Consider the following 26,427-nt stretch of genomic DNA (forward strand, 5'->3'; position numbering starts at 1 on the left):
TGCGCATGAACCAGTGCACACCCAACTTGGAATGCACATAAGCAATCACTCAAAGAGCCATTGAGCCTGATCTGACAGAGAAGAGGGAATCCTCAGGTTCCAATAAAATCAGTGCAGTAGAAGGCACTCAGCATCAGTCTTAGCCCGTGAAATGCAGCTGGATTGCTCCACCTAACCAACACCATTTAGGGAAACTGCAAGACATTTCAGATTCAGGAGTTGTTTGCTTCAGACTATACACTGAAGAACACACACAGTTTACAGAGCTATCTGAAAAACACAGCTTTAACAGAGCAATGAAACTGTTGACCCTTAGTACCTGGAGCTTTAACGTTTGCGTATGTCCTGTTCTCTGCACACAGGAGAATCTGTGGAACACTGACTATGTCTTTACATGCAGTTAGTGCTATTCCATCCTCTGAATATCTCCCAGCTGCTTGCAAAGTCTCTGACAAAGCCTTCTCAGTAGCTAGTTGATGGTTTAACACAACAGAAGCAGCTGCAGAGGTCACATTTCCTGGCAGTTTTCCATGTTCTGGGTTCTGCTCCAAAACTGGGCTACATATTTAAAAAAAACACAAAAAACCCATAATGAACTGGCCATCCTGATGTCCCAAAAAAAACATTTAGAGCAGTAAACCTATGTTCGCGCTTTGTCCCAACAGTAATAGTATGTATGTGTATTCCTTCAAACTAATTTCACTTCATTTTACATGTTCCTGAAAAAATTTATGTGAAACAAATCCTGACACTTCAGAGCTTGAGTCAGCTATTGAAATGCCTTCAGTTCAGAAGCAAAAGTAGTCCAGTGCCACTTGGAATGCTTCAGGTCTGGATGGCATGCACAGGTCTCTAGGCACCTCAGGAGAACTTGCTGGTAGTGGTGTTTGGGGCTTCTCCACAGCACCAGTGGGTGGCCCAGGAGGCTGGTGGCCCATTTTGGGTCACACCTGAGGCGTGTCCTGCATGGGGAAATCTTCCACAACCCAACTTGTTCTTAGGATGCACTGCCTGCCATTGCAAAAGGTGCCAGCAATGCAAACCTCTGGAAGCTCCCCATGAGGTGCCATGAGATTTTTTATGCGCTGTCAGTGCCAGAGCATTTTGGACTGATGAGGTGGTGGTCAGTGCCGAATCTATCAGTGAATGCTCTGGTTGAGGTCTGAGTACCTCCAGCTGCTGTTCGTTTAGCATAAGGGGACAGAAGGTTTCACAGATTGGGGCAATGTTATTTTTGGTGCTCTTCTCCCAAACATCCAAGGCAAGAAGTGTGTGGTTCATTTCTGGGCATACATATGTCACAGGTCCATAGGCTTTAGAGCCAGGAGATCCTGACATGCCCTGTGCCAAAGCACACAGGAGGGAGAAATGATAGAAAAAAATTTGTTTAAACTAGATATTATTAAAAGAACTACTATGAATTAGCAATATCTATACTACAAATAACAAGCTGCTGCACTTATGAACAAGAGAAATGGGGAGTTTCAGCTAGCTGTCACTGGCAGAAAGAACGAACTGGGGAGGGACAGAGGGAAGGTCAGCAGGACCTAATATTGGGCTCCATTTCAGCACCACTTCAGGAGTGCCCAGGCAGACCCTATGGCTAGCTAGTAGGTGAAAAAAATCTTACAGCTAACACATATGCAGATGCCTACTTGCAATGCACATGAACAATCACTCAAAAGAAGAACTACAGAACACTGAGCAAAGATATGCTTGATCTTTCAGTGGTAGAGCCTGTCCTGAGGTACCCTCTGTCAGCTAAGTACAGCTCTGCATGGGCCCTGCCTGCATTTCCCAGCTCCACAAAGGCTTTGTTTTTGTCCATTAATATCCCTTCTTCCCTAGGCCCAATTTATTGGCATAAGACACAAAATAATACTCAGCACACAGGCTTGCCTGTTCACATTCTTGAGTCTGATCTCTTCCTGGCCACGGCAGGCCGCTCTCAGCCCTTCTTGGCTGGAGACTTTTCTACTCCCATGGAGTCTGCTCTCCCTAATCCTCAGCCTTCTGGTTTACAAACCCAATCCTTTTCCCCCCATGATCAAAGGTCTTACAAGAGACCTGTGTGACTCCTGCTCATAGCAGTTGTAGAATCTCCTCCAGCTTCTTCCTTTGAGACTCTTTCAAAAGTTCCCTAGTTAATCCTTAGCTGACTTCAGCTCAAACTTGCAGCTAGGAGGGTTTTTTTTATTTATCTTTTCAAAGTGTAAACGTACTTTCAGTTACACAGATGTCTTGCTGAACAAACAAATTTCACTCTTTGGCAAATCAATCAGTTTGGGTCAACCTGTATTATGGTCACCAACTTTACCTTTGTAATTTCTGAAATACTGCTTTCCCAAATGGTAGTCAATACTGTGCTTGGAGATCAATTTCAAGCAGGCAATATCAATTTAGGAAGGATTAGAGGGATAATTTAAGCCACAAGAGCATAAAAATATTGAAAGCACAGTATTTTGATAAAATGATTTAAGGAGAACTTTAGCTGTATAGCCATATGTTTAACCAATCCTACACAGTCCCCTCATTAGGCTCAGAAAAATTGAGACAATCTGCATAATCAAATGGATTTTAGACCATGTAAAAAATGCATCTGTTTGGTATATGGAAGAGGTGACAAATTTGCTATAAATTCAAGGAATCTGCATATAGGTATATGAAATCTCAAATAGAAGATGTCAAACTGTACCTTAGCTTCCTGGTTTTGGATGCCTGCACATACTGCTCCTCAGAAGAATCCAGAACCATCTTACTGCCATTGTTGTGGACTGCATTTTCTGAATAAAAGTGCATGACAAGTTTGTCCCCCAGCTGAAGTGTAGTTTGTGAACTACAAGTGATTATAATAAAATCCTGTATAACTCAGCACAAAAGCCAGGAATCATGTAACTAGTTAGCAAGAAATTCACTGGAGATTTTGGCATAATCTGGGATAGAAGTACTGGAACATATTAATCCAATCAACGAAGTAGTCAGAACCCCCAACCCAATTTTTTCCTCAACTTGAATGAGTTCAGAGCAAAAAACGCCTCTGTAAATCAATTATTTGAATTTCATGACTGACTTCAGTCTCCAGGATTGAGGCCTATGTGCACTGGAATGCATTGTTACACATGTAATTGAAAAATCTTACTGTGGGACAGCATCATGCTCTGCGTGTTGACTGCACACTGAATCAGGCACAAAAGCCATTTTGAACATTGTTCTGCTTTCTGCTCTTGCAGTAACAAGTACAAGCCCAGGGGGTCAATAGGAACACTTTCTGTACAGTAAATCCCCGCTTTACTCGAGGTCAACATGGGTTAATCATTGACACGAATGTTGAAATTCTGGGGAGCTGGGAAATTGACCAGGCGCTACTGCACCTGGCTTCTTGCTCCTCAAGGCTCCCCACCTCCATCCTCTCCTCCAAGCCCCTGAGGAGCCAGACACAGTAGCACCTGACCAGTTTCCCAGCTCCCAAGAGGGCGGGGGGCTCGGAGGAGGAGGGAGAAGCCCCTCAGCCCCCTGGGAACTGGGAGCCAGGAGCAGCAGCACCTGGTCAAGCAGCTGAGAACCAGGAAATTGACCCCTCCCTCCTCCTGTGTATTTGACTCCTGGCTCCCAGGGGCGCAGAGAAGAAGGGAGGGATCTCCCTCCCCCGACTTGTGTGAAAATTTGAGTTACACAGGGGTTGCAAGGAACTGGGGGTTTTACTGTATTATTCAGCACAGAAAGTTACCAGGCAAAGAAAGTTACCACTCAACAGAAGATATGTTAATATTCTTCTAAGAGATGTATTCAGACCCCTTCTACACGCATCATGGCCCCCCAGAAGAGGGGGGGAAAAAAAAAAAGTCACGTCTAAAAGCAGATGAGGGGAAAAAGGAAGACAGGAATCTGGCATTTGGAAAGGGGCAGAAACAGGATTCTTTGGGCTAGGACTGTGAAAGGTTAACCAGTTAGTGCCACCCTCAGTGCTTACTATCTCCAGTTTACTAGTGGGGGCTGGAGCAGTTCCCTCCATGCCGCAGGTAAGGGGGTACTCCAGCCTCCTGAGGCCCAATACAGACAGGGGCTGCGCTATCTCCTCTGAGCAGGCCCTGTCTGTGACAAGCCCAGGCCATGTCACAGGCAGAGACCGCTCAGGCTGGGATAGAGGGAGGGCTGCTCCAGCCTAGCCAGGCTGGAATGACTGCCCCTCACCCCCTGCTCCCCCTTTAATAAGTTAATTGGTTAAACACCACATTTAACTGGTTAACCAATTAATGGGGATTTTACATCCCCACTTTGGGAAATCTTATCTGCATTTCCAAAAGTATTTTGTTGAAGTTTAAATGTAACTGAATTTCTTGGTTTGCTAATAATGACAAACTAAGATTTTTACCCTGAAATGATTGAAATGCTCTTGCTAGACTTTTTATGCAGAGTCCTTAACCCGATGTCTTTTAAAGTAAGTTGAAAATTCAAAGACAGAACAGAGTGGGAAGACATGGGCAAAGAGCAATAGCAATGCAAGTTTTTATTTCCTTTAGAATAGTTGTGTGTATAATTAGTAAGTACAGCTGTGTGTTAACGAGGCATACAATGAGTGGCAATAGGTTCAGCTCACTGTCTGCGTACTCAGTCAGTTGCCAGTAATCTGTAAGCACTATGGTAGGAGCAGTTCTTTAAGAGATTTGTGGTAGCTTTATGGTTTGAGAAAGGGCATTTCATACAAGAAAAATGTATGGAAGCATCCGCAAAGATGTTCATTGTAGAAACAGACAAGCAAGACACTTAAGATTTGACTCCTACTTTTCACAAAAAAATAGTTTGAGAGGCTTCCATACATTTTTCTTGTATGAAATGCCCTTCCTCAAACCATCCTTGTGGAATGGGAAACAGCTACCTTCTGTCCCTTACCAAATTACAACTCCTTGAGGAGCTTTGGTGCTATGTAGTCTCTCATTTCCTGCTATGTTCCCCCCTCCACCCTAGGGAGCAATGAACTAGGGGCAATGAACTCCAACTAGCTGCTGAGCTATGGAAGTCATGCTGGTACATGAAACATGTAAAGCTGAGGAGAATCAGATGTCATGTTCTCAATACACATTCCATAACGTAACTCTTTACCTTTGTCTTCCATGGCTTGCCACGAATGTGCTGACAGGTAATTAAATGGAGTTGAAGCAAGCTGTGTAGCACGTGCAAAGTCTCTTGTGCTGTTGGGACTCGGTGCCAGGGTCTTATTATTGTGCAGAGCACACACCGTGTAGTCATCCATCAAGAACTCTGCTGTCCGAGTTCCTTCCTAACACAGAAGGATCGAACAGTGCTCAGCAGGGAGCTAACAGTAAGTCTGCAACACCTGCAGTTCACGCCTGACCTCACAGTGCTTTTCCAGCCAAGAGTCAATATCCTCAACATGTTGACACAAATGAGAGAACCAATGTATTCTGGTCCAATTGCCTCCAAATCAGAATTAGTCTCCCCACTGTTAGCAAAAAAGCCACCATGGCCGCCTCTGAACATTTGGACATGGCCAAATTCCAAAGCTGAACCAATATACCCAGTACAAAGGTCAAGGAACAGGACTAGTAAGGCACTACCACTCTAGTCATTGTAGCACTGAAGCACTCTTCCGTCTCCCCACCCGCATGCATCTACGTTATGTTCTCATGCAGACACATGGCTGGCTCCTGGGCAAGCAGGGGAGTGAAGCTCAGTTCTGCCAGGGACAAACTTCTCTCCTCAGTTTAATTGTGTTGGACTTGGGGATAGCTGGGAAAGAGGGATGGGGAACAAAGAAAAGAAAAGAAAAGAAAAAGAGAGGAGTAGAGAACAGTTGGCAAGAATTCCTGAAGGTTAGCTGACCTCTCCTAGAGTCTTAGCGCAGAGCTGTGCAGTGAGCTGGTACTTGAGGATGTGAAGGAAGCAGACTGGATATGTGAAACTTATGAGATCTTTATTGAAACTGTCTGTGCACCAAGAATTCTCACCAACATGCCCTTATGCAATGGATCCCATGTAAGCAGATTCAGCCAGCAACATCCCCCCAACCAAGCTGAGAACACAGGAGCTCTCTCTAACCATCCAATCACTGGTTTATCTAGTCCAGTATTCTGACTGAGACCAGGCAGTCCACAATCTTCACAGAAAGATGAGAAAGATTTTTCTAGACATCTAAGAAACAAGCTGCCTCTGTGGGTTAGGAAGAAACCTACCCAGAAGTATAAGATTTGTTTTCTTTCATTATCCCAGCATATTATGCAGCTACCCCACTTTTGAATCCTACTAAGCACCTTAATGAGTTCCTTTTTAGACCTAAAAGTCTTTAAATCCTCCCTTCGTCTCAGAAGGTTTCCATGCAAATATCCAGTTATTTGCCCATCAACTTTAAGAGCCAAAAAGCTTAATACGCAAAGTGTTTTGTGCAGATACAGATTAGCAACTTTGCAATGCTGTGGGACAGAGCAGAATTGCAGATCACTACAGGACAGCACTAAAGGCAACCCTTCAAAGCCCTCCAATTCCACAACACTTTACTAGGCTAGGCTTTAAAAGAAATACACACACACACACTTACTTTTGATTGCTCAGTACATCTGAGTAAGGGATGTTCTGCAAAGGCTGTGACCTGGGCAAGCTTGCTCTTTTGCGGGGGGTACCTAGGAGAAACTGCTCTTTAGAAGCTGTTTTAGCAGAACAACATGCACAAAAGTTAAGAGACTGGAACTGGTATTACCCTTCTAGAAACTTGTTATGGTCTCCAAGTAAGCAGCTTACACTTACCAAGCAAGCCACACAAGAACTATGATCACAGTAAGTATATTCAAAGAGACTTCAGACATTTTGTTGAGAAGAAACCAAGGCCTTCTCATATTACATTTCCTCAAATCTTTATAATTTCCTCTGTATTCTTCCTAAACTGAAGATCTAAATTAACTGAACATGCAGATACAGTCACAGCAGGACTAGATGGAATGGCAGTGCTGACTCCAAGGATAGCCTCGTGAAAAGAAATTTGATTTGCGATTAGCTTCTCTTTACCTGTTTTCTTTTTCATTCCCATCTTCAAAAATGGAAAAATCAGGTTCAATATGGGCAGGATCGTTAACTTCCATACTTTTACAAGTTTCTAAAAATCAAAAGACAGAATTAAGTCAATATTGCCTCTGCTTTACCTGAAAAAGCATAGCAAAAAAGACCATATCCTCATGCATACAGCCAAAGAACTGATGGGAAGGGAAATGCTAGGTACTCCAACATCAAGCATGTTCTAGTAAGAGTATTACACATGTAACTTTTAAGTAGAAGACTATTCTCTGATAGAGAGAAAAGGAACCACTCAGTCTGAGACAACTATTTAGAACCTGTCCGGCCTTTTTCCTCACCTGCTGTAACTAATGGTAAGTTAACAGTGTCAGCAAGGGGTTGGGATTGAAGGAAAAAAGGGAAAGGAGTCATGGTCCTGACACATGGTCCTGCCTTCTCACATATCAGCCATCAAGCAGAAGCATCCTCAGAGTCTGCACTCAGCAGAATAAATCAGTGTAATTTTTGCTACACTAGACTACAGAGGTTATTAATGGAGCTTCTTTCACTCCAAAACCAGGAGCTTATTGTGTAGAGAACCAAACCCTGCTAGGAACTGAGAGCATGCTGGCTTAGATGTAGAGTATAGTAATAAATCCATCTCAACATGCCAATTACCAGGTCAGTAACTACAGCTGAAGGCTTGTATCATTTGGTGACGAGCACTATACTTAGGTTAAGATAGATTACTTCAGAGTAATGATAGGAGGAAGAGATATGATGGAGACTTTTTAGATTGAAATTTTGTAGATCAGAATATTAACTAGGTCTTTCCTGGAACTGTGTTTTAAGTGCCCAGAGAAGTGATTGTAACTAACAAGTTATTTAAATCCAATTTAAAGCTCACTTTTCCATAGCATTTTGTAAGCACTATAAAAGTGCTTTTATTTTTTCCTAAGCCTTTGTACAAAAATTTAAAATCTGCAAGTAAATCAGATTCACGCTATGAAATGTTATAGGAGTAAGCTTTTTTTTTGATTTACAGTGTGACTGTAGATTAAAAAAACAATGATACATACCACTTTTTCTACAATAGGCCTCAAATTTCTCCTCATTTTCTTGAAGAGGAGACATTTCAGGAAGGATAGGTGTCTGAAACATGTCCATTAAAAATCCTAAAAAGAGAAATTAAATTTCTCAAAATAGTTGCAAAAGATGTAGGATTTTCCATTCTGGACAAAAGTCAAAGTTAAAAAAAAAAAAAAAAAAAAAAAGCACTGATCATTGGACTGTCTTTCAGGACTCTGTATTCAAAACACCTTCAGCAGGTGTTGAAGAGAACAACAAAAGTAGACTTTCATACCTGATTGAATACCATGACATTAGTGTTTAAAGAGCCTTAATGGCACCCTCTTCCACCTGTGTAGATTAAGACATTTCTGGCCAATGAACCTTTTGAATTAAACTGCAAGCTATTTTTGGTCAGTTGGTAAGACAAAAACTGGTGGCAAGTAAGTTTTCAAAGGGGTACAGTGGGATCAGGATTATATTGCTCTACTTATGATAACAGATCAATATTTCTTTATTTCCTTGTTTACAGATAATAAATACATCTATGAGGAGATGACCATACAGGTGAACCAAAATACTAGTCTATAGGATGACCATAGTAGAAAACAGGCAAGGGAACACCAGAGTTAGGAAAGATTGGTACTAACAGCTTTATACAGGGGCCTGGAATGTAGAAGTTAGGTAGGGATTGGTTCCCCTATCAAATTCAACAAAACGATTGAAGGGCTTGAGTAAGTGAGCCATACTCAGTGATCAAGGGATGCATGGCCTATCTAGGAAGGCTGGCCTCCTGATGCACTGGATCTTTTGGCACTCCAAAAGGGGACAGAACTACCAAACAGCCCAGCCAAAGGGCTGAGATTGCAGCAAAGGACCAAAAAGCAATCTAGACAGCCAGGCTACATCTACATTACATAAATCTTTCAAAAGAAGCTCTTTTGGAAGATATCTTCTGGAAGAGCGTCTTTTGAAAGAGTGCATCCAAACACAAAAAAGCAGATCAAAAGTGATCTACTCTTTCGAAAGAGAGCATTGACACAGCACCCACTCTTTCAAAAGAACAGACCAGGGACTGAAAATGAAGACTGTTCTTTTGAAAGAAGAGCGCTGTGGAGCGTCTACACACATTTTCTTTCAAAAGAAGCATCCAAAGAGAGTGCTCTTCCTGAAACAGGAAAGGAAGAGTGACTATGAAAGGAATACCACATTCTTTCGATTTACTTTCAAAAGAAAACTGTGTAGTTGCTCCATGGGCTCTTTCAGAAGAGCCCCTTCTTTTGGAAAATCTTTCAAAAGAACTTGCTAGTGTAGACGCAGCCCCAATGTCCTCCAAATGTAGATGGAAACTGAGGCACAGGTTGCTTTTGTCCAGTTTTGCCACAAGGAGATGCCGAATACCAAAAGCAACCATTTATACACCAAAGTTCTCCATTCCTTAACTCTTCACTGTACTAGTTTGTAACAGTTCCTCTTGACTTGGAAACACCTCTGGACACAAAGGAGTTCAGGCTTCGCTTACAGACAGAACCACGTCAGGGATAACTAATTCTGATCCAGAAAAAGGTTCCATTAAGATTACTGGCGTCTCTTTTGTATTTGGGCTGCTCAGTAATTCTATACCACCCCCCGCAACACAGAGCGTTAGAAAGGCACATTGTATTGTTCCAGATCATTCACCCATTCCAAATGGAAAGAATTCATATTGTGCTATAGTAATATGGTTCCCCTTTGGTAATAAAGGCATGGGTGTTGTAGCCAGATTCCAGTAACTAGGTTTGTTTTTAAGAGGCCATTATGCAACCTTGGCTCCATTGGTGTCTATGGTGAAGGAATCCAATTTAGCTAGGATTTCACCTCGCACACTTACCTAGTGCTTCTTTAGTATGAACAGTGGGTGAGGGTTGTACTTTGAATGGCGTTGCCTGCATCACTCCTCCCAATGAGGTGTTTGGTGTTGCTCGAGAAGTGTTTCCAAAGCTGACAGAAGCATTTCCAACTCTAGATGCTAAAAATAGAGTTTAAACAACTTTTGAATTTATCAAAAGCAGATTTGGGAGCCTACAATTTCCCATAGTTTGGTCATAAGCATCAGTGCTCTACTACTCTTTAGTGGAACTAGTACTAGAGCTATAACAATTCTGCAGACACGTCAGTTAAGCTTGGGTCAATGTAGTGCATATAGCAGCATGATGTATAGCTGCAACATAAACAGGGCTCTAAATATCTTATTATATACTGGTATCTCTCAAGAAAGAGGACTTGACTCACTGACACTGGAAGAGTGCATAATATGCACACCCAGACAGCACAAAAAAGGACACATGCAAAGGGATCACTGTTTTTGGAACTGTTCAGCAATTACCTTCTTTCATCTCTGTGCAGTAATCTAATTTGAGTCCAGAAGTGTTCATATTTGTGTGCCTTCAAAAGAAAAAGATGAGTGCTAGTTTGAGAGGGTTTAGAAAAATCTTTTCTAAATTAACTCGTTTCATTTCAGACAATTTTCAGTAATACATTTCAGCTTTTGAAGCATCATCTCCCATGGCTTGCACCAAACAGAGCACTTCTAATCAATAAGAATTTTAGTGGTTTCATGACAACCTTTTCCCAGACAGTGATATCCCTATGCTCATACTATAACTGCTATTTCTTCAGCAAAGCTGAAATTAGACAAATAGATCCCCTAAGACAATGCTCTTTATCTTTTCAGAGCACTCTATCCCTTTCAATAGTCTGATTTGCCTTGTGTACCAAGTTTCACCTTCCTTTAAGTTACAAAATCAGACATAAAAATACAAGTGTGTCACAGCACACTACTATTGAAAAATTGCTTACTTTCTCATGTTACCATATATTATGAGATCAACTGGAACATAAATTTGTACTTATATTTTAGCGTCTAGTATGGAGAAGAACAAATGATTGCCTTTGAAATTTTAATTTGTACTGACTTCCCTAGTGCTTTTTATGTAGCTGTTAGAGAACTACTAGACCCATATCTGCATGAGTTGATGTACCCCTAGAAGACCTCTGTATTTCACAGGGATACAAGTACCCAAGTGGGAGAACAACTCCCCTAAACTTCAACAATATTAACTGGATGGATTTCAGAAGGGTAGATGTAAGCAGCTGGTCTAAGCAAGTAACTTACAAGCTGAAAACACAGAAGTTGTAACTGGAACAAAGCAAACACAAAGGGTTTAAGAAAGCCAAGAAAGCACCTTCTCAATTTGAGAAGGGAAAAAAGGGAAAACCCCTCCTCATTGCAGCTGGTAGAGTATCTGAGTAATGCCTGCAGCCCCCTTCATCAAGGCTCAGGTTTTGTAATGCTAGAAGCTCATGAGCAGCCTGGATACTGAAGGAGCGGAAACGATGGCACAATTACAACACAGCAACATGATGCATGCTCTGCAGGGAAACAGAGCTATTAGTAAGTCTTTACAGTCTCACTAAAAAGCCTGGATCTATGCAGCATTCTGCTTAAGACCGATATTACAAAGTTACCTTTCAAAACATTGGACTTCTTTAAACTTTGAGTTTTGCAAATGTTCTCTAGAAATTGGTCCAGCAGTTCATTTTAATAGCTATTACTACATTTGAAATGTGTTACAATGACATCTAGCATGGGCACTTCAGTCACAAAATATAGGTAAGAAACTCAGAATCCTGGAAATCCTAAATAAAGGATATGTTCCCTACAGATTTATAGTATGTTTGCTAATGGGTTCAAAGCCTACAGAGAAGTTGGGGAATTAATTCATTCCCTTTTTAGTCCAGTGGGTACAACTAAAATTCCAATGCCAGAAAAGACCAGCATTATCACCTAATCTGACTTCCTATGTAATGCAGGGCATGGAACTGCCTCAAAAACAATTCTGACCAAGAGCAGCATCCAATCTTCACAGAAAAATTGTCAGTGTTGGAGAATCCACCACAAACTTGGGTAAATTGTTATGCTTACTATTAACTTTATACCTTACTAGAGGACTTACATGGCATTGTGTAGGTCCTTCAGAGCAGGGGTCTGGTAGGTGCAGGAATTGGGGCAGAGCCTGGGGGACGGGGAGGGCTGGGCAGTAGGCTGGAACATGAAGACTCAGGGAAGGTGGGGGTTCCCATCCTGCAGGGGGGCCCTTCTCTTCCCCCGCCTCCAAACACCTAGCCCAGTGGATGGGTGGGGGAAGGGTTTAGGGCAGTAGGGCTACTTACCTGGTCTGGTCCCAGCCCTGTTGGCTACTGTCTTCACGGTGCAGCTGCCTCCAATAGTTCTTTGTATTACATTCCTTCTCTGTGTCCCTCCCCTTCACATCCTTCCTCTCTCTGCCCCCTCCCTTTTCGTATTATGGAAAACAGTCCCATTCCCAGCACTTCCCATCTCCTGGTACAACTGACCATCTCCCATCCCTGACCTTGCTTTAAGTTATGGTGAGGAAGCTGCATACCAGATTTTGTGGTCTTAGCTCTAGTTTAGGAGAAGTTCTTGGAATAAATGGATTAACAGATGCAGACAGACAGACAGACAGACAGACATTCTAAAATAAACAGATTTCCAATATGATCTGGATGCCTTGTGGGAAGACATTTTAATGCCTTTTGGTATATTTCTATGGGACTAGGACCAGTTATTAACTTTTGCTAGATAGAGCTTGAATCCAAGGATAATTCTTCAATATAGTTATATTCAGCCTGTCACTATTCCATGCAAGTCTTTCTAATTTTCCTCCTAGCATTTTAATGGGACACTTTACTTCTCCAGATCATTTTTAACTTCTTTTAATTCAATTACACACTTTAGGTTCTACTAAAAGCTAAATTAGCCAAAAATTAATTTTTAGAACACTATAAATGAAACAGGACTGTGACAAGAGACAAAGGTTCCTCCCCTACCAGGGCAGTAAAGCAGAAAGGCATTGCTTACTCAGTCCAGTTTATCCTGGTTTGCACCCAAGTTGATGTACTTGTGACATACTAGGGATACTGAGGCTGAATTGTTAAAGTCGCACCTGAAGATTAGTGCGCTCAGTGGTTCATTACCTCTTCAGTAATACAGCACACTTCAATGAGAATTCCACCACACACCCACTTTTTCCCCTTGTGAAAAAGCCTGACATTATAGCAATAACAGCTGAAAATTTCAGCAATTACTTGCAGAGGAGGCAGCAGCTCCAGAGAGCAGGTTCCCCTACCCACCAGCCCCTTTGAGCTGTGGTTGGTCAATTTTCCCTCCTCCCTCCACATTGCTCTTTGCAGAGCCAGGGAAGGAGAGATGCAGCCTGAGTCCCACCTGACACATGGTCACCAATTTCCCTCCCGTAGCCACTTTGCAAAGCATCTGCAAGGTGAAATTGACCAAACCTTGGCCAGCTGAGGGCCCAAGCAGGGAGGCTGCTTGATTCCCAGCTGGCACAGGGCTGATCAGTCTCCTCTCCCCTCAGCTCTTTGCCTAGCCACAGGGGAATTGATGATCCAGTGCCAGGAAGTTTCAAGCACCAAGGCTGCCCCATTCCCAGCTGGCCTGGGGATGGTCAATTTCCCCTCAAAGAGGCTTTGCAAAGGGGATGTGGGAGGGAAATTGATGACCCCGTACCAGCTGGGAATCAGGCAGCCTTGCTGCTTGAGCCTCCAGCTACCACAGGGTCATCTAACCATGTAGTGAAATTTCATCAATTCTCACACACACACACACACACACACAACTCTGCAAAGAGCTGTGGGGACAAGAAATTGAAATTTGGCACACTTAGTTCTGGTAACACCAGTTACTACTGGCTCTAGCTCTTTGATTACTACAACTTGGACACAGACTGGCAGAGAGGAAGCAGTACTTCCAATTAAAGCTGTAATTTGGAAGAGTTAGCTATTTCAGTAACTTTAGCATATTATATATACACACTATAGTTACTGAAACAGTTTTTTAATATATAAATATAAAAATTTCATTTTTAAATGGATCTGCATAAAGTATTAGTGTTTCAAATTTTCTATCTTTGTCAGATACTTTGTACAAGTATTTAATATTGTGGCTATCACTCACACAAAAAAGAATCCTTGCTAGGGAGTTTGGGTGATGTGTGACAAGAAGCTTGAGTTATGAAACAGGTCAACTGGATATTTTAAAACTTCATTCAGACCAGCTGACTTCCTTCCTCAAGTTTCACAGTGGGGAACTACCTGCAGAGGGTTGCAGCCACAGAAGACAGGAGCAAAACATACACAGCTGAAGCAATGTAGTCTAATTATAAAGACTTTGAGCAACATCTGAAGCAGGAATTATGAAGTCCATTTGTACTTACTGCTGTCCAGGTGAATGGCCATGACTGCAGGTGGAATATTCCTGCATAGGCTGACACACATCATCACCACTCTTAAGCTCAAGTTGTAGCAGTGTTTTCTGGAGTCCTTCAAGATCTAGTTTAGTTTCACTTGTGGCCTTCTCATCTGTTGATGATGATAGTAAGGCTGACACAGACTGATGGCTGGGAGCTTCAACAAGCTGTGGTATAAAAGTACCTGCTGCTGAAGTACCTGCTGAAGCCCTTGATTGCAGCTGGTCTGGCCCCAGGCACCATGAGGTTTGCAGATTTGTGGTCTGAAAAGGAGCTGGCCAATCTGGCTGTACAGCAGTATTTGGTTTCGCACACGGCTCAACCTTTGCAAGAAAAACCATACAGGCAAACTCATTTATCATCGCTAAACTGTCCTTGAAGTTACCCAGAAACAAGAAAAAGAATCAACCAGTCTTACCACACAATGGTAACTTTCACATGTAGGTAAAAATAAAACGTTGGTGGCTTAAGTAGATTTTTTTTTGGTTTAATGGTTACAAAGGATGTTTTAAAAATTGCATATTGAAGCCATGTCAGAAATACAAAAATCAGGAAAATAGATACTTCAGTGAATCTTGATTTCTAAGCTAAATTACAAAAAATTGAGTTAAAGCTAGGCACCCAAGAAAGTCTAACTTTACTACCAGATACGAGAGTGCTACTGCTGCTGATAGCATACACTTACCATCATTCTCTCCGGAACAGCCTGCAGCATGGATGTATCTTCCAGCTTTGTTTCTGGAAAGTCTTTGGTCAGTTGACTGAGTTGTGCCAGCTTCTGCTGCAAGAACTGCATTTCAAGGATGGCAGATTCTTTTCTCTTTGCATAGTCTCTCTCTTCTTCTTCTGAAAGCAGTAAAATAGTCAATGAACATCCATTTAGGCTGTTCTCTCCGCACATCAGAAGTGAGACTTTAGTTTAAATAAAATACAGATATATAAAAAGCTCTTACAATTTAGTTGGCTACAAATGTGTTCAAAACTAAAATAATAAGGAAATATAACACCAAATAGCCACATACTTCACCTTTCCACGTGCCCTACTGCAAGCTAATCAACCAGTGCCACAGAACTCTACCTTCTTGGGGTACATGTTCATGTGAGTGGCTCTTTCCTTGTTTGTGATTTTATTTAAGTGATTTCCCTTTTGTTCTGTATTTCTCTAAAATTAATTTGCAAACCGTGTGGCATGAATTGTAGAATAGTTGTTTGCTAAGCAAAGGTACGGTATGTGTGTGTGTTTTGCATGGCAGAAGAATTAAGGTGTTCTGGTGTCACTTCTATTACTACTGTCCTTGAATATGGATTTGTTTAGGATAAGGAAGGCATAGGTATGAGATATATGCCTTTGCATGCCTTTTCTGGTGCTGAGTGGAACAGGTTCTCAGTTTTCAATTTAAAAAGGAAAATTCAAATATTTAAAAACGGATGTGTGAAAGATGTAGAGCTGCAGTGTTCAATACGCTTTCCGTTCACCACATGTGGTGAACTGGGCACCACTGTGTGGTGAAATACAGCTTCTTAGAGCAGCACACATGGAGCTCCATCTACCTGCTCTGCACCCCAACACTGGGTGGGACAAGCACATGGTGGCAACAGCCCTGGTGAGTCAACGGCTGTTTGTGCAGGGTGGCAGGGCGAGCCATGTGCCCATCCTTAAATTTCTATTGGATACCACTGATGTGGAGAGTGTCAAGTTTACAGCCATTTGCAAATATCTCCTTGCTCCCTTCACTACCTCCAGTAAATCTGGAGAAGTCAAAACTCCTGTGATTTGTGACAAGGAGCTGCTAAACTACAAAGTCAGAGGAGAATGGAGAGGAAGTGCACAGTACTACATAGGAAAGACTGGGTTTGAGAAGATTGGCCGGACATTGTCACTGAAGTCAGGTTATGGAATCCTGGGTTTTACCTAGGGTACATCCAGATTATATGGAAGTTCAATTTTGTGCACCTGGTAGAGATGTGGGAAACTGAACTATCAACCCCTGCACTCCTCAATATCACGGAGAGTAAGAGAGGTTGATGGGAAATTTTCTCCCACCAACCTCCCTCTGTGAAGACATCCAGGTAAGCTGGCTGCAGATAAGTTGATTCTAGCAATGCGATTGCTGTAGCTAGACTTATGCCTCTATAATCAACTTACCTGCCTAGCGTAGACCAGGCCTTAGTTACATTCTCTTGCTCTCTTATCTGGAAGGCAGTACCAACCTAGCCCACCTGAAAGCACTCTAAGACACATTCACTGACATTTACAGGTTCCCATGCATGTCTTTTCTACTTTTTGGACAGGAGAAGGGATACCAGATTTGGCCTAGGGAGCATGTGGAGGGCTCTAAATAGAGACAGTGGTGAAGAATTACTTTAACCCACTAGTTTTCCTTGGAGATAAAGAGAAGGACATTTCTGAAAGAAGTGGATAGAGCACCCCATTCTTTTTGTCGTCTCAGTCTCTCTTGTTTTCGGTAAATAATCTTCGCTCTCACTTCTTCAAATGACAGTTCTGAGCCTTCACAGATGAGCATGCTTTTATTGTACATTGCCACTTGCTCAAGTTCACTGGAGGTCGAAGGTTGCTTTGGAATAACTGCTGACTTTGAAATGTATGTAAGATATTCTCTGTAGAGAAAAGTGTGAAAGATGCATTCAAGTTTACTGTGAAGATCTTTGATTTTTTTTAAGCAGATTTGTTTAGTGCAATTGAGCGAGTAGTAGGGTTACTTACACTTTTCCAGCTGCATCCAGAGACGACTGAGCTGCAGAAAACGTTGGATCCTAAAAAGGTAGAAAGAAGCTTTGAAACCCTAGTCTTAAAGTGTTTACCTATTTTGTTCAGTCAGCAGTTCAGGAAATCCACATGGCTATGTGGTTACCACAAACACTGGAAGTGCACTTTTATTCTGACATTTGCATTTTATTTCACAAAAATCTCAGACGAAATGTGCAATATCTTTGACACCAGCAATTTAAAAGCACATTTTATGATTGTATATTTTGTCTAGCTTTTACCCCTCATAAGCCTTACAATGATTCTCATGTGAGCTGCAGAAATGCAATTTTATCAAGAGACTCAGACACACTAAACACCAGTTCTAGAATGAGGTACCAAGCCTACATTCCCTAAACTCCCTGCCTCAGATTTTGAGTGCATAAACAATGCAAGACTAGACCTCGTGTTTGAAAATACTTCAGTACTAACATTAGTCAATGAGTAGACTAGCCCAATAGTCTGAAAGGATAAGTACGATAGACATTTCCCCCCACACTGTTCAACACTTTGTGAATGGTCAGAATAAAAAAAAAAAATCTGGAAGATATACTGATCTCCCCAAGCTACAAGTTTTGATAAATCTGAACTAGTTGAATAGCCACAAGAGATGGGGCTATAAAATTAGCCGTTATTGAAGCAGTACCAGCTATTAAGGGTTTCATTCCATCAATGAATGGACAGCATAATACCTAGAAAACAGACTCCTAAATCTATTCCCCTCACCAGATGCTCAGATTTCACTAGTAACTTTAAAGTGAGAGATTTTGGGGCAGCAGAAGCCTGATCAGTCTCTTCTCCTCAAGTCTTTAATCATAAATCTTCCTCCCCTAAGGCCTCTTTCTCACTGCCCAAATGTGGTAGCACAATAGTTTCCTCATCCACTCAGTACAATGGCATTGCACTTGGGTCTGACAGAGCAGAGCACTGCCACTGCTTCAGCTTCTCCTCTACATTAATAGAGTGAGGAGTCTACATCCCACCACAGTTCTTCCAGCAGCCAGCCAGCCAGGATTCCTTTCAGTACCAGTCAACTCTACTCCCATGAGACAGGAAGGCCATTATCAAGTGGTGTGAGATTATGATACTTGACTACACTACAATTGTTCCTTCCTGTGAGGAAAAGAGCCCCTCCCCTCCGAACAATACACTGGCGTTCAGAGAGTTAACAACTTCGTGGCAAGTTGTATCCTCCTTTTCAACCCAGTACCATCCACAATCACTACACCATGCTGCAGCAGCCATTCAGCACAGTAGTCCATAACTTTTGACTACAGATAGAAGCAAGCCATTTTTAACCATGTTCCCACACTGCACCATTGAAGTGCAAGACAGTAGCATGATTAAGTATCCAATTTATATGCAGATCTAGAGGTTTCTTTTTTGGGACAGAGTCTAGCAGAACCATAACATCTCCACAACAGAAATGGTACCTCAGTTTTGTTATAACGTGGTCTAGCCAACAAGCGTGGATAGGCTAAAACAATCCTAGTATTGATTAGCTACAATTATGCTCAACTTCATTAAATGGAAAAAACAAACAAAAACAAACTTGAGAGTTAGATCACCAAGTGATATCATGCACCCCCATCCCTCCCCAGAATACAAGGTAGCAAACTAGAGAAAAGCAGAATACACAAAGTTAAAGTACATGCCCACACAGCCTTAACTCTGCCCCCTTGGAGTCAGCAATAGCCAATGGGGGTATCTCCCTGCACTCTAGAGGATTTTCTTGTTAGCGGTAGCTGTATTGAATGATGGTTGGACTAATTAGCAAAATCTAGAAGAGCTGTATTAATGATGAAACTAAGCATGGGGCTGTAGCTCAATGGGGGCATAAATTACTCCTGGGGGAATTACTGTGCCACTGTACAATGGAAGAATTTTGCACAAATTAATATTGTACATGTAGAATTTCTTCTCACCCTCCCTAAAACGGGCTATAGTGCTACGGGCCACCACTAAGAGTTACTGGACCCAGCAGTGCCCACCTCACATACAAATGACATTGCCCGGAAGAGAAGAAGAAATGAGAGAGTACCTGGTAGCCAAATTACCAGCACCCTGAGAAGGTGATTGAACACAGTGGAAACCCCAAGGCGGCTTGGGACCAAACATCAGGCTCCCTCTGGATCCCTGTGGGGAAGATAACTGGGCTGGGCCACAACTGAGAACTGGGGCAGAGAGAGGAAGAAGGCATCTGAGCTGTGTGCATGTGTGTGTATATATTTGGGCAAGCAAGGCCCCTCCATGATTAGGCTTGGAGAGGGGAGATAGAGGGTGTGGGTATTTGGGGCCTTATGGCTGGGCACTGGTAGGAGATGGTGCAATATCTGGGCCAACGGGGCAGGTGACTGTAGCTGAGGTTGTGTGTGTGTGTGTGGGGGGGGACGGGACGGGTTATCTACCCTACCTCCCTCATCCCCACAGGCCTATGTGGGGGGAGGGGGGTGCAGAGCAGAGGCACAGGAAGAGGCTGCCATAGAGGTTTCTTTGACTCTACTCCCGGGGGAAGTTTTGTCTCTTTAGTGCTACAGACATACCTCCTGATAAACATTTTGAAATAAATTACCAAAATAATTGGAACAAAAGTGATTGTGCAGTATTATGACAGAAAATTTTTGTGTAGTTAATTTTTTGGTGCAAAATAGCCTCAGGCATAATCTACAAGCATCTCTCTTTGAGCTCTCAGTGTGAGGAAGATTATAGAAAAAAGGTATCTTGAGCGATCTGGTACCCTTCATTTTAGCAGTGTTCTGTAGGATGTGTCCCTACCAGGGTACAGGGACTCCTTGCCATGGGGACTTTCAGCAGGTGGACAGAGGAGAGGGATCTGCACTTAATGGGGCCTACAGAAAGAATACAACAGCTGCTATAGAGGAAGGATTTGTAACAGGCTTGAAACTTTGTGTGCCATTTAACATTACAGTTTCACTTACTCTTCCACAAACTCTGTGAAGGGAAGGTTCAGGCAGCTTCTGTTCAGACCATTACAAAGGCAGAGTTTAGGAGCATAATGGGAGCTCAAAGAAGGCATGAGTGTATCCTTTAATAATTATGATGAACAAGCCCCTCTTCCTGAGAGTGGAGACAAGGAATGATCAGGAGCTTGGTCAATGACCGGATAGAGTTGAAGCAGGTAAGGGTGCCAAACTTGGCCAGACAGACACTATCAGAAAAATCTGGCCTTGTCCTGCCTGATCTTGTTCATCAGGCTTAGAATTAGGGGCACTGGAGGAAAGGCGTAGAACATACCTGCCTTTCTCTCTGTACAAGCATCCTCAGGGCATGGAGACTCAGCTCCCCTGCCAAAAGGCAGAACAGTCTGATCTCTTCACCACCTCTGAGAAATCTCTGGCCATCCCCACCTCTTGAATATGTCTTGAGAGTACTTAAGTATGCAGATCTCATGTGTAGTTGTGGCAGAAGCGTCTGCTGAGAGCATTGGCAATGGTGCTTGGAATGCTACAAAAGCAGGCTGCTGAAAATATGGACTGTTGGTTATGCACAAAATGCAGCCCCATGTAGCTTTGGTGCACAAGGAGAAAGATTTCTATGCAGGCCATAGGTATTATGCAGTTTATGGCTCAGCTTTTCCTATTGATGGTCCAGCTTCCTCTAGCCAATCCTCTTTTCACACCCTTCTCCAACCACCTTCCAACTACCCTCTGTGGGTACATCTCACGCTGCCCCCAGTCTTCCCCCAGCGCAGCTCAAGCTGTCTTCTTCACTGGCTCCCTACCACCCTCAAAACAGCATTCTATGCTGCTGCAGCACAGTTGCTTCTGCTATTGGAAGTTTTCTTTCCACAACATACCTGTGGAACATAATTACACCACAACTACATATGAAAGAAGTAAAATCTAGTTTATTGGATCTCACTGAATGGCAGGCTTTCCACACTTTAAATTGTTCTTGTAGCTATTTCCTTAACCCTGACAGAAGTTTTCATATTTGAAATTTCTTAGCATAACGAACAAAAGTATCAAAATTGGTGTAGCTAGTGCAATTTATGGAACCTGCCTTATTACTGAGGTATACTAGGCTAGATCACTTTTTTCTTCTAATGTATGGAAATTTGTGGGGTGAAGAGGAAACAGTGTCCTGATACTAGCATGTCTGTACATTTAAGTTAAGGCACTACTGCTGACCACATTTTGCTGAAGGAGGCAGAGCGTGATCTGTTCACTCAGATTTCACCATTGAGAGTTTATATTGTAGGCTTCTACAGTAATTTGTGGTCTCAGAATTTGGGTGTTCAGCTCTTATTCCCATGGCCACTGTATGATCTTTTTCTCAAGTCTTTGATTTAAAAGTTTTAGATACCTGACTTTTGGGGAGAGAGACTGTGTCATCAGCTTCTGAGACATCTTTTCTAGGAGCCATTTGATTTGGAGTCTGGGAATTGTGAAGCTGTTTTGAGGCAGCAACTAGAACAGAAAATACATATGCTATTTAAGGATTTTAAGGTACCAAAATAGAAAGCTTTTGAAACCTATTAACAATCGCAGAAATCAAGCCCCCAGGCTGAAGTCTAAGAACTTCTACAGACATTTCAGAAAAATGCATGACAAAGTTTCACAGCCTTAGATACTCAAGTGGCTAAATGAATATTAAAAGAATCTTTGATTAACGGTGCTAACAAGGAGCCATACGACTATTAAATTATAAGCCTCCTATCCATTCATTTTAGCAACAGCAATGATGGACACAATCTGATCTATTCTGGTAAGCAGCACGTTTAATGACCAAGCCAAAGTTTTTTTCCTCCCCAAAACCACACCCCCACATATTGAAAGTGTTCCTGTGGTTTGAAGTAAATATTTTTATAGTGCACTAAAAGGAAGGTCTTAGCCTATGACTCTAGCCGGTTAGTGCTTACTGCAGTAGGCCTTCACTGGAAGCTTCTGAAGGCTGACCTTCCGCAACACGTCATTATTACAGCTATGTTTGGTGTTTCATTTGAACAAAATCAATACAAATCAGGTGTTCCACATAAAACACGAACTGAAGAGGCTGACAGCAGAAACCACTCCCCACCTCCACCAAAGGGCAGTGCTATGTCAGGGAAAAGCATACCCTACCAACAAAGCTACCACCTCCTGTGGAGGCGTAGTTAAGCCAACAGGAAAGCGCTCTCTCCCCATTGGCTTGTAGTGTACCTGGCAAAGAGACACCAGCAGCGCGTCTGCACCTATGTAAATCTTGCAGTACAACTCTGACCTCTTAAGCTGCAGAAATCCCCCTTCCCCTACCTTTTCTGAGGGGAGAGAAAGAGGCAAAATCTCCCTAAGATTATGAGTCAATTAGGGAAGGAAGAAGCAGCCAGATGTGGTTGCACATCTTATAAAGGAAATAAGACTCAGCGTTCCAGAAAGCTAAATCTCAGGGTTTACACAGGCCTACATAGGAACACCGTGACAAGCTGTCCTGTTTGAGTGAGTGTAGTACATAGATAGGTTATCATTAGTCTCACCTTGCATCAGTGGATGACTTTGAGGGATATGACTCAGGAACAGTCTAGGTTGAAGAAAGAAGATACTTTGAAGTCATACAAAGTTGATTTTTCATACTGTGGTTCCAGTAGATAAAAATCAAAAACAGAGGGCCAAGTTTACCACTCACATAAGTGGATGCCACCCCCCCTTGATTTCACATGAAGTATCTCTTCTTATAGTATTGATTAATTAGGACCTTCATGATAAAATCATCACAAAGGAGAACGTAGACTGCAATAGCATAAGTAAAGTATCACTAGAACAGCCAACTGCTTGAGGCTCCACTATAAGTGAAGCATCCCACAACATACTTCCAAAGCATGTCAATTGAAGTGGACTAAGCTATTTTGTTCATTAAAGTGGATTTATGCAGTAGAAGTGACACCATAAGGGGCAAGCCAATCGATCGGCCACAAACCAGAGAAACAAACAGAAAAGAGAAACAAAACCCTTGTAAGTTCTGGACATCCCTCTCCTTGCATCTTTAATTATGGCCTTTTCAATACTCAATCAGTAGAAAACGGTAACCCACAAGTCTGGGCGTAATGAACACTGTTTCCTATATGGTGTGTGCTTGTGCTACCAGTCAGGAGACATTTAAAATACTGCCCTGCTGAATAACAGAGCTCCAACAGCTTCTCCCCACTCCCTTACAATATCAGTTGTGCAAATGTGTGCCACTGGTAGAAACAAGAACATGGCTCATTGAACAAACATTTATCCTGCACATGAATGGAAAAGATTAGAGGAACACCGTTGAATAATTACTGATGTTTAGCTTGGGTGAACCTTTTCTAGGAAAGTCAGTGGTCTTTGTCCCTGCTGAAAATGTATATTTAGGCAGGTCCAGCATTTCACTGAACACCACATTTTGAACAGTTCCTGTTTACAAGATGTGAGCCATGAAAGAGCAATTAGGAGAAAAAAGAACCTACCTGCATTGTTCTTGCAAACTTTCCATTGGCTCTGCCTGGTTATCAATACCCTTTTGAAGAACAACACCAGCATGTTGTAAATTCCCTTCAGTTTCAAGCTGTTGAGCCCAAGCTATGTACAAAGCAGACATCTTCGTTCCAACTCCTTGACTGTAGATATAGTCAAAAAATTGACTAGGAGCACTGATGAATTCTGCCTATAGAAAACACCACATATACCCACCAGAAAGTTAAAGGAAAAATATTTACAGGCAGCAGTAGTGATGCCTTTTATTTAAGGCACTCCAACATTCCCCATTATAAAACTGTGCAATGCTTATTTCTGTGGCATACCTAGAAATCCTGTATATCAGGAGTGTGCAAACTGGGTGGTGGGGTGGCAGAGAGCAATTTCAAAAGGGAGGCACAGCACAGTCCCCCCCCCCCCGCTACATCCATCAGCTCAGCAGGGCTCCCTAGGCTAACCTGTGCTGCCTGTCCTCCTGCTCCCTAGGGGTCAACAGTACCCTGAGACCACTGGAATAATTTCTGGTCTCCCAGCCTGAGCAAGATGTGACGGACAGTCTCTTTGTTCAGCTTCCTGGAGAGAATTCAGGCTTTGTTTTAAAGTGTAATTAAGTTGATCTTTTGTTTTGTTCTTTTATTTAGGGACAGCTAGAGAAGGGCAGGGAAGCAGGCTCTTTAAAGAGCAGAAAGCTGTTAGTTTCTTGGTTTTTTCCTCCTCCAAAATGGAGAATGGGTGGGACAGCCTTTTGAAAAAAATCAAGTTTTTATATTATATAAAGCAATTGCCATTTCATTAAAATTTTTAAAATGTTACTGTTATGTATGTATATTTGCATTTATATACTGATTAATAAAGTCCTGACATTCTACATAGTTATTTTCTTATGTATGCTGAAAGGCTTTCCCCCATATGAACAACTGACATTTCTGTTTGTTTGGATTTTATAAGACAGGTGGGGGGGGAGGTAATTACAGGGATGAAAAAGGGGGCACGATGTAAAAAGGTTGCTCACCCTGTTGTACATGGGAGAGGTTATCCTTTTTTCTAATAAACTCCACTGAACACTATTCTGATGCAGAAAGAAACTGGTAAGGAGGAGGAAATAAATCATGCTGCCCAAAAATCCACTCTCAGGCACTTGGTAGGAAGAAAGGGTAATTTCTCCAACCATATTCCCAGAACAAGACTTAAAAGACCTCTTAAGCTTCAATAGCATACAATATTTGAAGTCAGTATTGTAGTACAAACACCTTTCCATCTATGGTCTCATCGAGGTTAGAATTTAAAAATACATTTGTTGACAGGCCCTCAGTAGGCATTCCCTAGTACATGCCCATATCATGCAAAAACCCTAGTCTTCTGGATTTTGAGGGAAGGATACACTCTCTTTCAAACTCATTTTTGAAGTAATAACACTTAGAAAGCCTAGAAGCAGTTCTGCACCTATGCAGAAGTTACAGTGATATTTTGTCTGCACTAGAACAGATACACTTGCTCATCTAAACGCCCATTAAAGAACTCTGCCTTTAAACGGGGGTGGGGGGAGGCAAAGTTAACAGCTGGAGTTCACATGCACACTTCTCCACTTAACAGAGTGATAGTCACATAAAGGCAGGTGCATTTCTGGTCCACTAAACCAGTGTTTCTTAAACTATGGTTTGTTTGGTTTTTTTTGGTCTGACCACTTTGAAGAAAGTTATTGTTTGGTGCTCCATGGTCTCAAACAAATTAAGAAACACTGCACTACACAATCTCATTAGACGAGGAATTGAAACTATTTCTGACCCTGGTAAGGTCCCCACACACTCCTAGGTCTTACAATGTACTTAAGTGTACCTACGAGCTTAATGCAGTACTTAATGAATCTTGGATCCTGGTGGTACCTCTCCTCATTGATAAATGCATTTACAAGTTGTTCTAATGAAGCCAACAAGTGTTCCTGTCCACTCTGAAGTGGGAAAGCACCCTCCACCCACTGCAAATATCTGGAACAAGAGAAAGGTATCACTGATACAGCACAAACAATATGTCAGTGATGCTCTTATGAAAGCAGTGCAACTACCAACCTGTCCCAGGGATCAAGAGGGTCCTCGCCTTGATAGCTCTGTATCTGGGCTTCAAACATCCTGCAACATACAGAAGTTAGGCAGAGACCAGCAGCCGTTAAGGAAAGGGGCAAAACCCAGGGGTCAGGCACCAACATAAAGGGATGAGACAAACCCCATCCCCCAGGGCCCCCCCCCCCGCAGCCCCCTAGGCAGCCCGCCCCCTACCCCACAGGGCCCCCCCCCCCCCGCAGCCCCCTAGGCAGCCCGCCCCCTACCCCACAGGGCCCCCCCCCGCAGCCCGCCCCCTACCCCACAGGGCCCCCCCCCCGCAGCCCCCTAGGCAGCCCGCCCCCTATCCCACAGGGCCCCCCCGCAGCCCCCTAGGCAGCCCGCCCCCTACCCCACAGGGTCCCCCCCCCGCAGCCCCCTAGGCAGCCCGCCCCCTACCCCACAGGGCCCCCCCACAGCAGCCCGCCCTTGGCTGCCTTCCCACCGGCCACGGCCGCAGCCTCGCGGGCCGGCGGGCCAGCTCGCTCCCTCCCGTGGGCGAGGTGAGGCCTGGCCAGGTCCCGGGCGCGCCCCCCGCCGGCCCCTCACCGCGCGCGAGCCGCCAGCTCCATGGCCGCGCAGTAACGTCAGCAACCGATCTTCCAGCGCGGTGCTCAACGGCCCGGAGCATTCAAATCCCCCGCGCAGGCGCCGCGCCGCTGCGGACGCAGCCGGATTGGCTGACCGCCCGCAGCCAATCCCGGGGGGCGTCCTGAGAAGCCGCC

At 43.1% G+C, this 26,427-nt stretch overlaps 1 protein-coding gene across 1 annotated transcript in view; it reads right to left on the reverse strand.

The window, feature by feature from the left end:
* BUB1 (BUB1 mitotic checkpoint serine/threonine kinase) overlaps positions 1-26,274 on the reverse strand; it is a 46,473-nt gene extending 20,199 nt beyond the window's left edge. The window contains exons 1-18 of the mRNA XM_074989213.1: positions 26,252-26,274; positions 25,673-25,732; positions 25,447-25,591; positions 23,600-23,796; positions 22,643-22,686; positions 21,493-21,596; positions 17,125-17,174; positions 16,828-17,018; positions 15,085-15,245; positions 14,367-14,722; positions 10,436-10,494; positions 9,941-10,078; positions 8,082-8,177; positions 7,018-7,105; positions 6,554-6,635; positions 5,101-5,278; positions 2,696-2,783; positions 320-558 (exon numbers count right to left, since the gene is read on the reverse strand). Coding sequence (XP_074845314.1) covers positions 320-558; positions 2,696-2,783; positions 5,101-5,278; positions 6,554-6,635; positions 7,018-7,105; positions 8,082-8,177; positions 9,941-10,078; positions 10,436-10,494; positions 14,367-14,722; positions 15,085-15,245; positions 16,828-17,018; positions 17,125-17,174; positions 21,493-21,596; positions 22,643-22,686; positions 23,600-23,796; positions 25,447-25,591; positions 25,673-25,732; positions 26,252-26,274 — 2,299 coding nt within the window. The remainder of the gene's footprint in view (positions 1-319; positions 559-2,695; positions 2,784-5,100; positions 5,279-6,553; positions 6,636-7,017; positions 7,106-8,081; positions 8,178-9,940; positions 10,079-10,435; positions 10,495-14,366; positions 14,723-15,084; positions 15,246-16,827; positions 17,019-17,124; positions 17,175-21,492; positions 21,597-22,642; positions 22,687-23,599; positions 23,797-25,446; positions 25,592-25,672; positions 25,733-26,251) is intronic.
* Positions 26,275-26,427: the final 153 nt, after the last annotated feature.

The sequence above is a fragment of the Carettochelys insculpta genome, chromosome 3, assembly GCF_033958435.1.
Source record: "Carettochelys insculpta isolate YL-2023 chromosome 3, ASM3395843v1, whole genome shotgun sequence".
NCBI classification, from domain to species: domain Eukaryota; kingdom Metazoa; phylum Chordata; order Testudines; family Carettochelyidae; genus Carettochelys; species Carettochelys insculpta.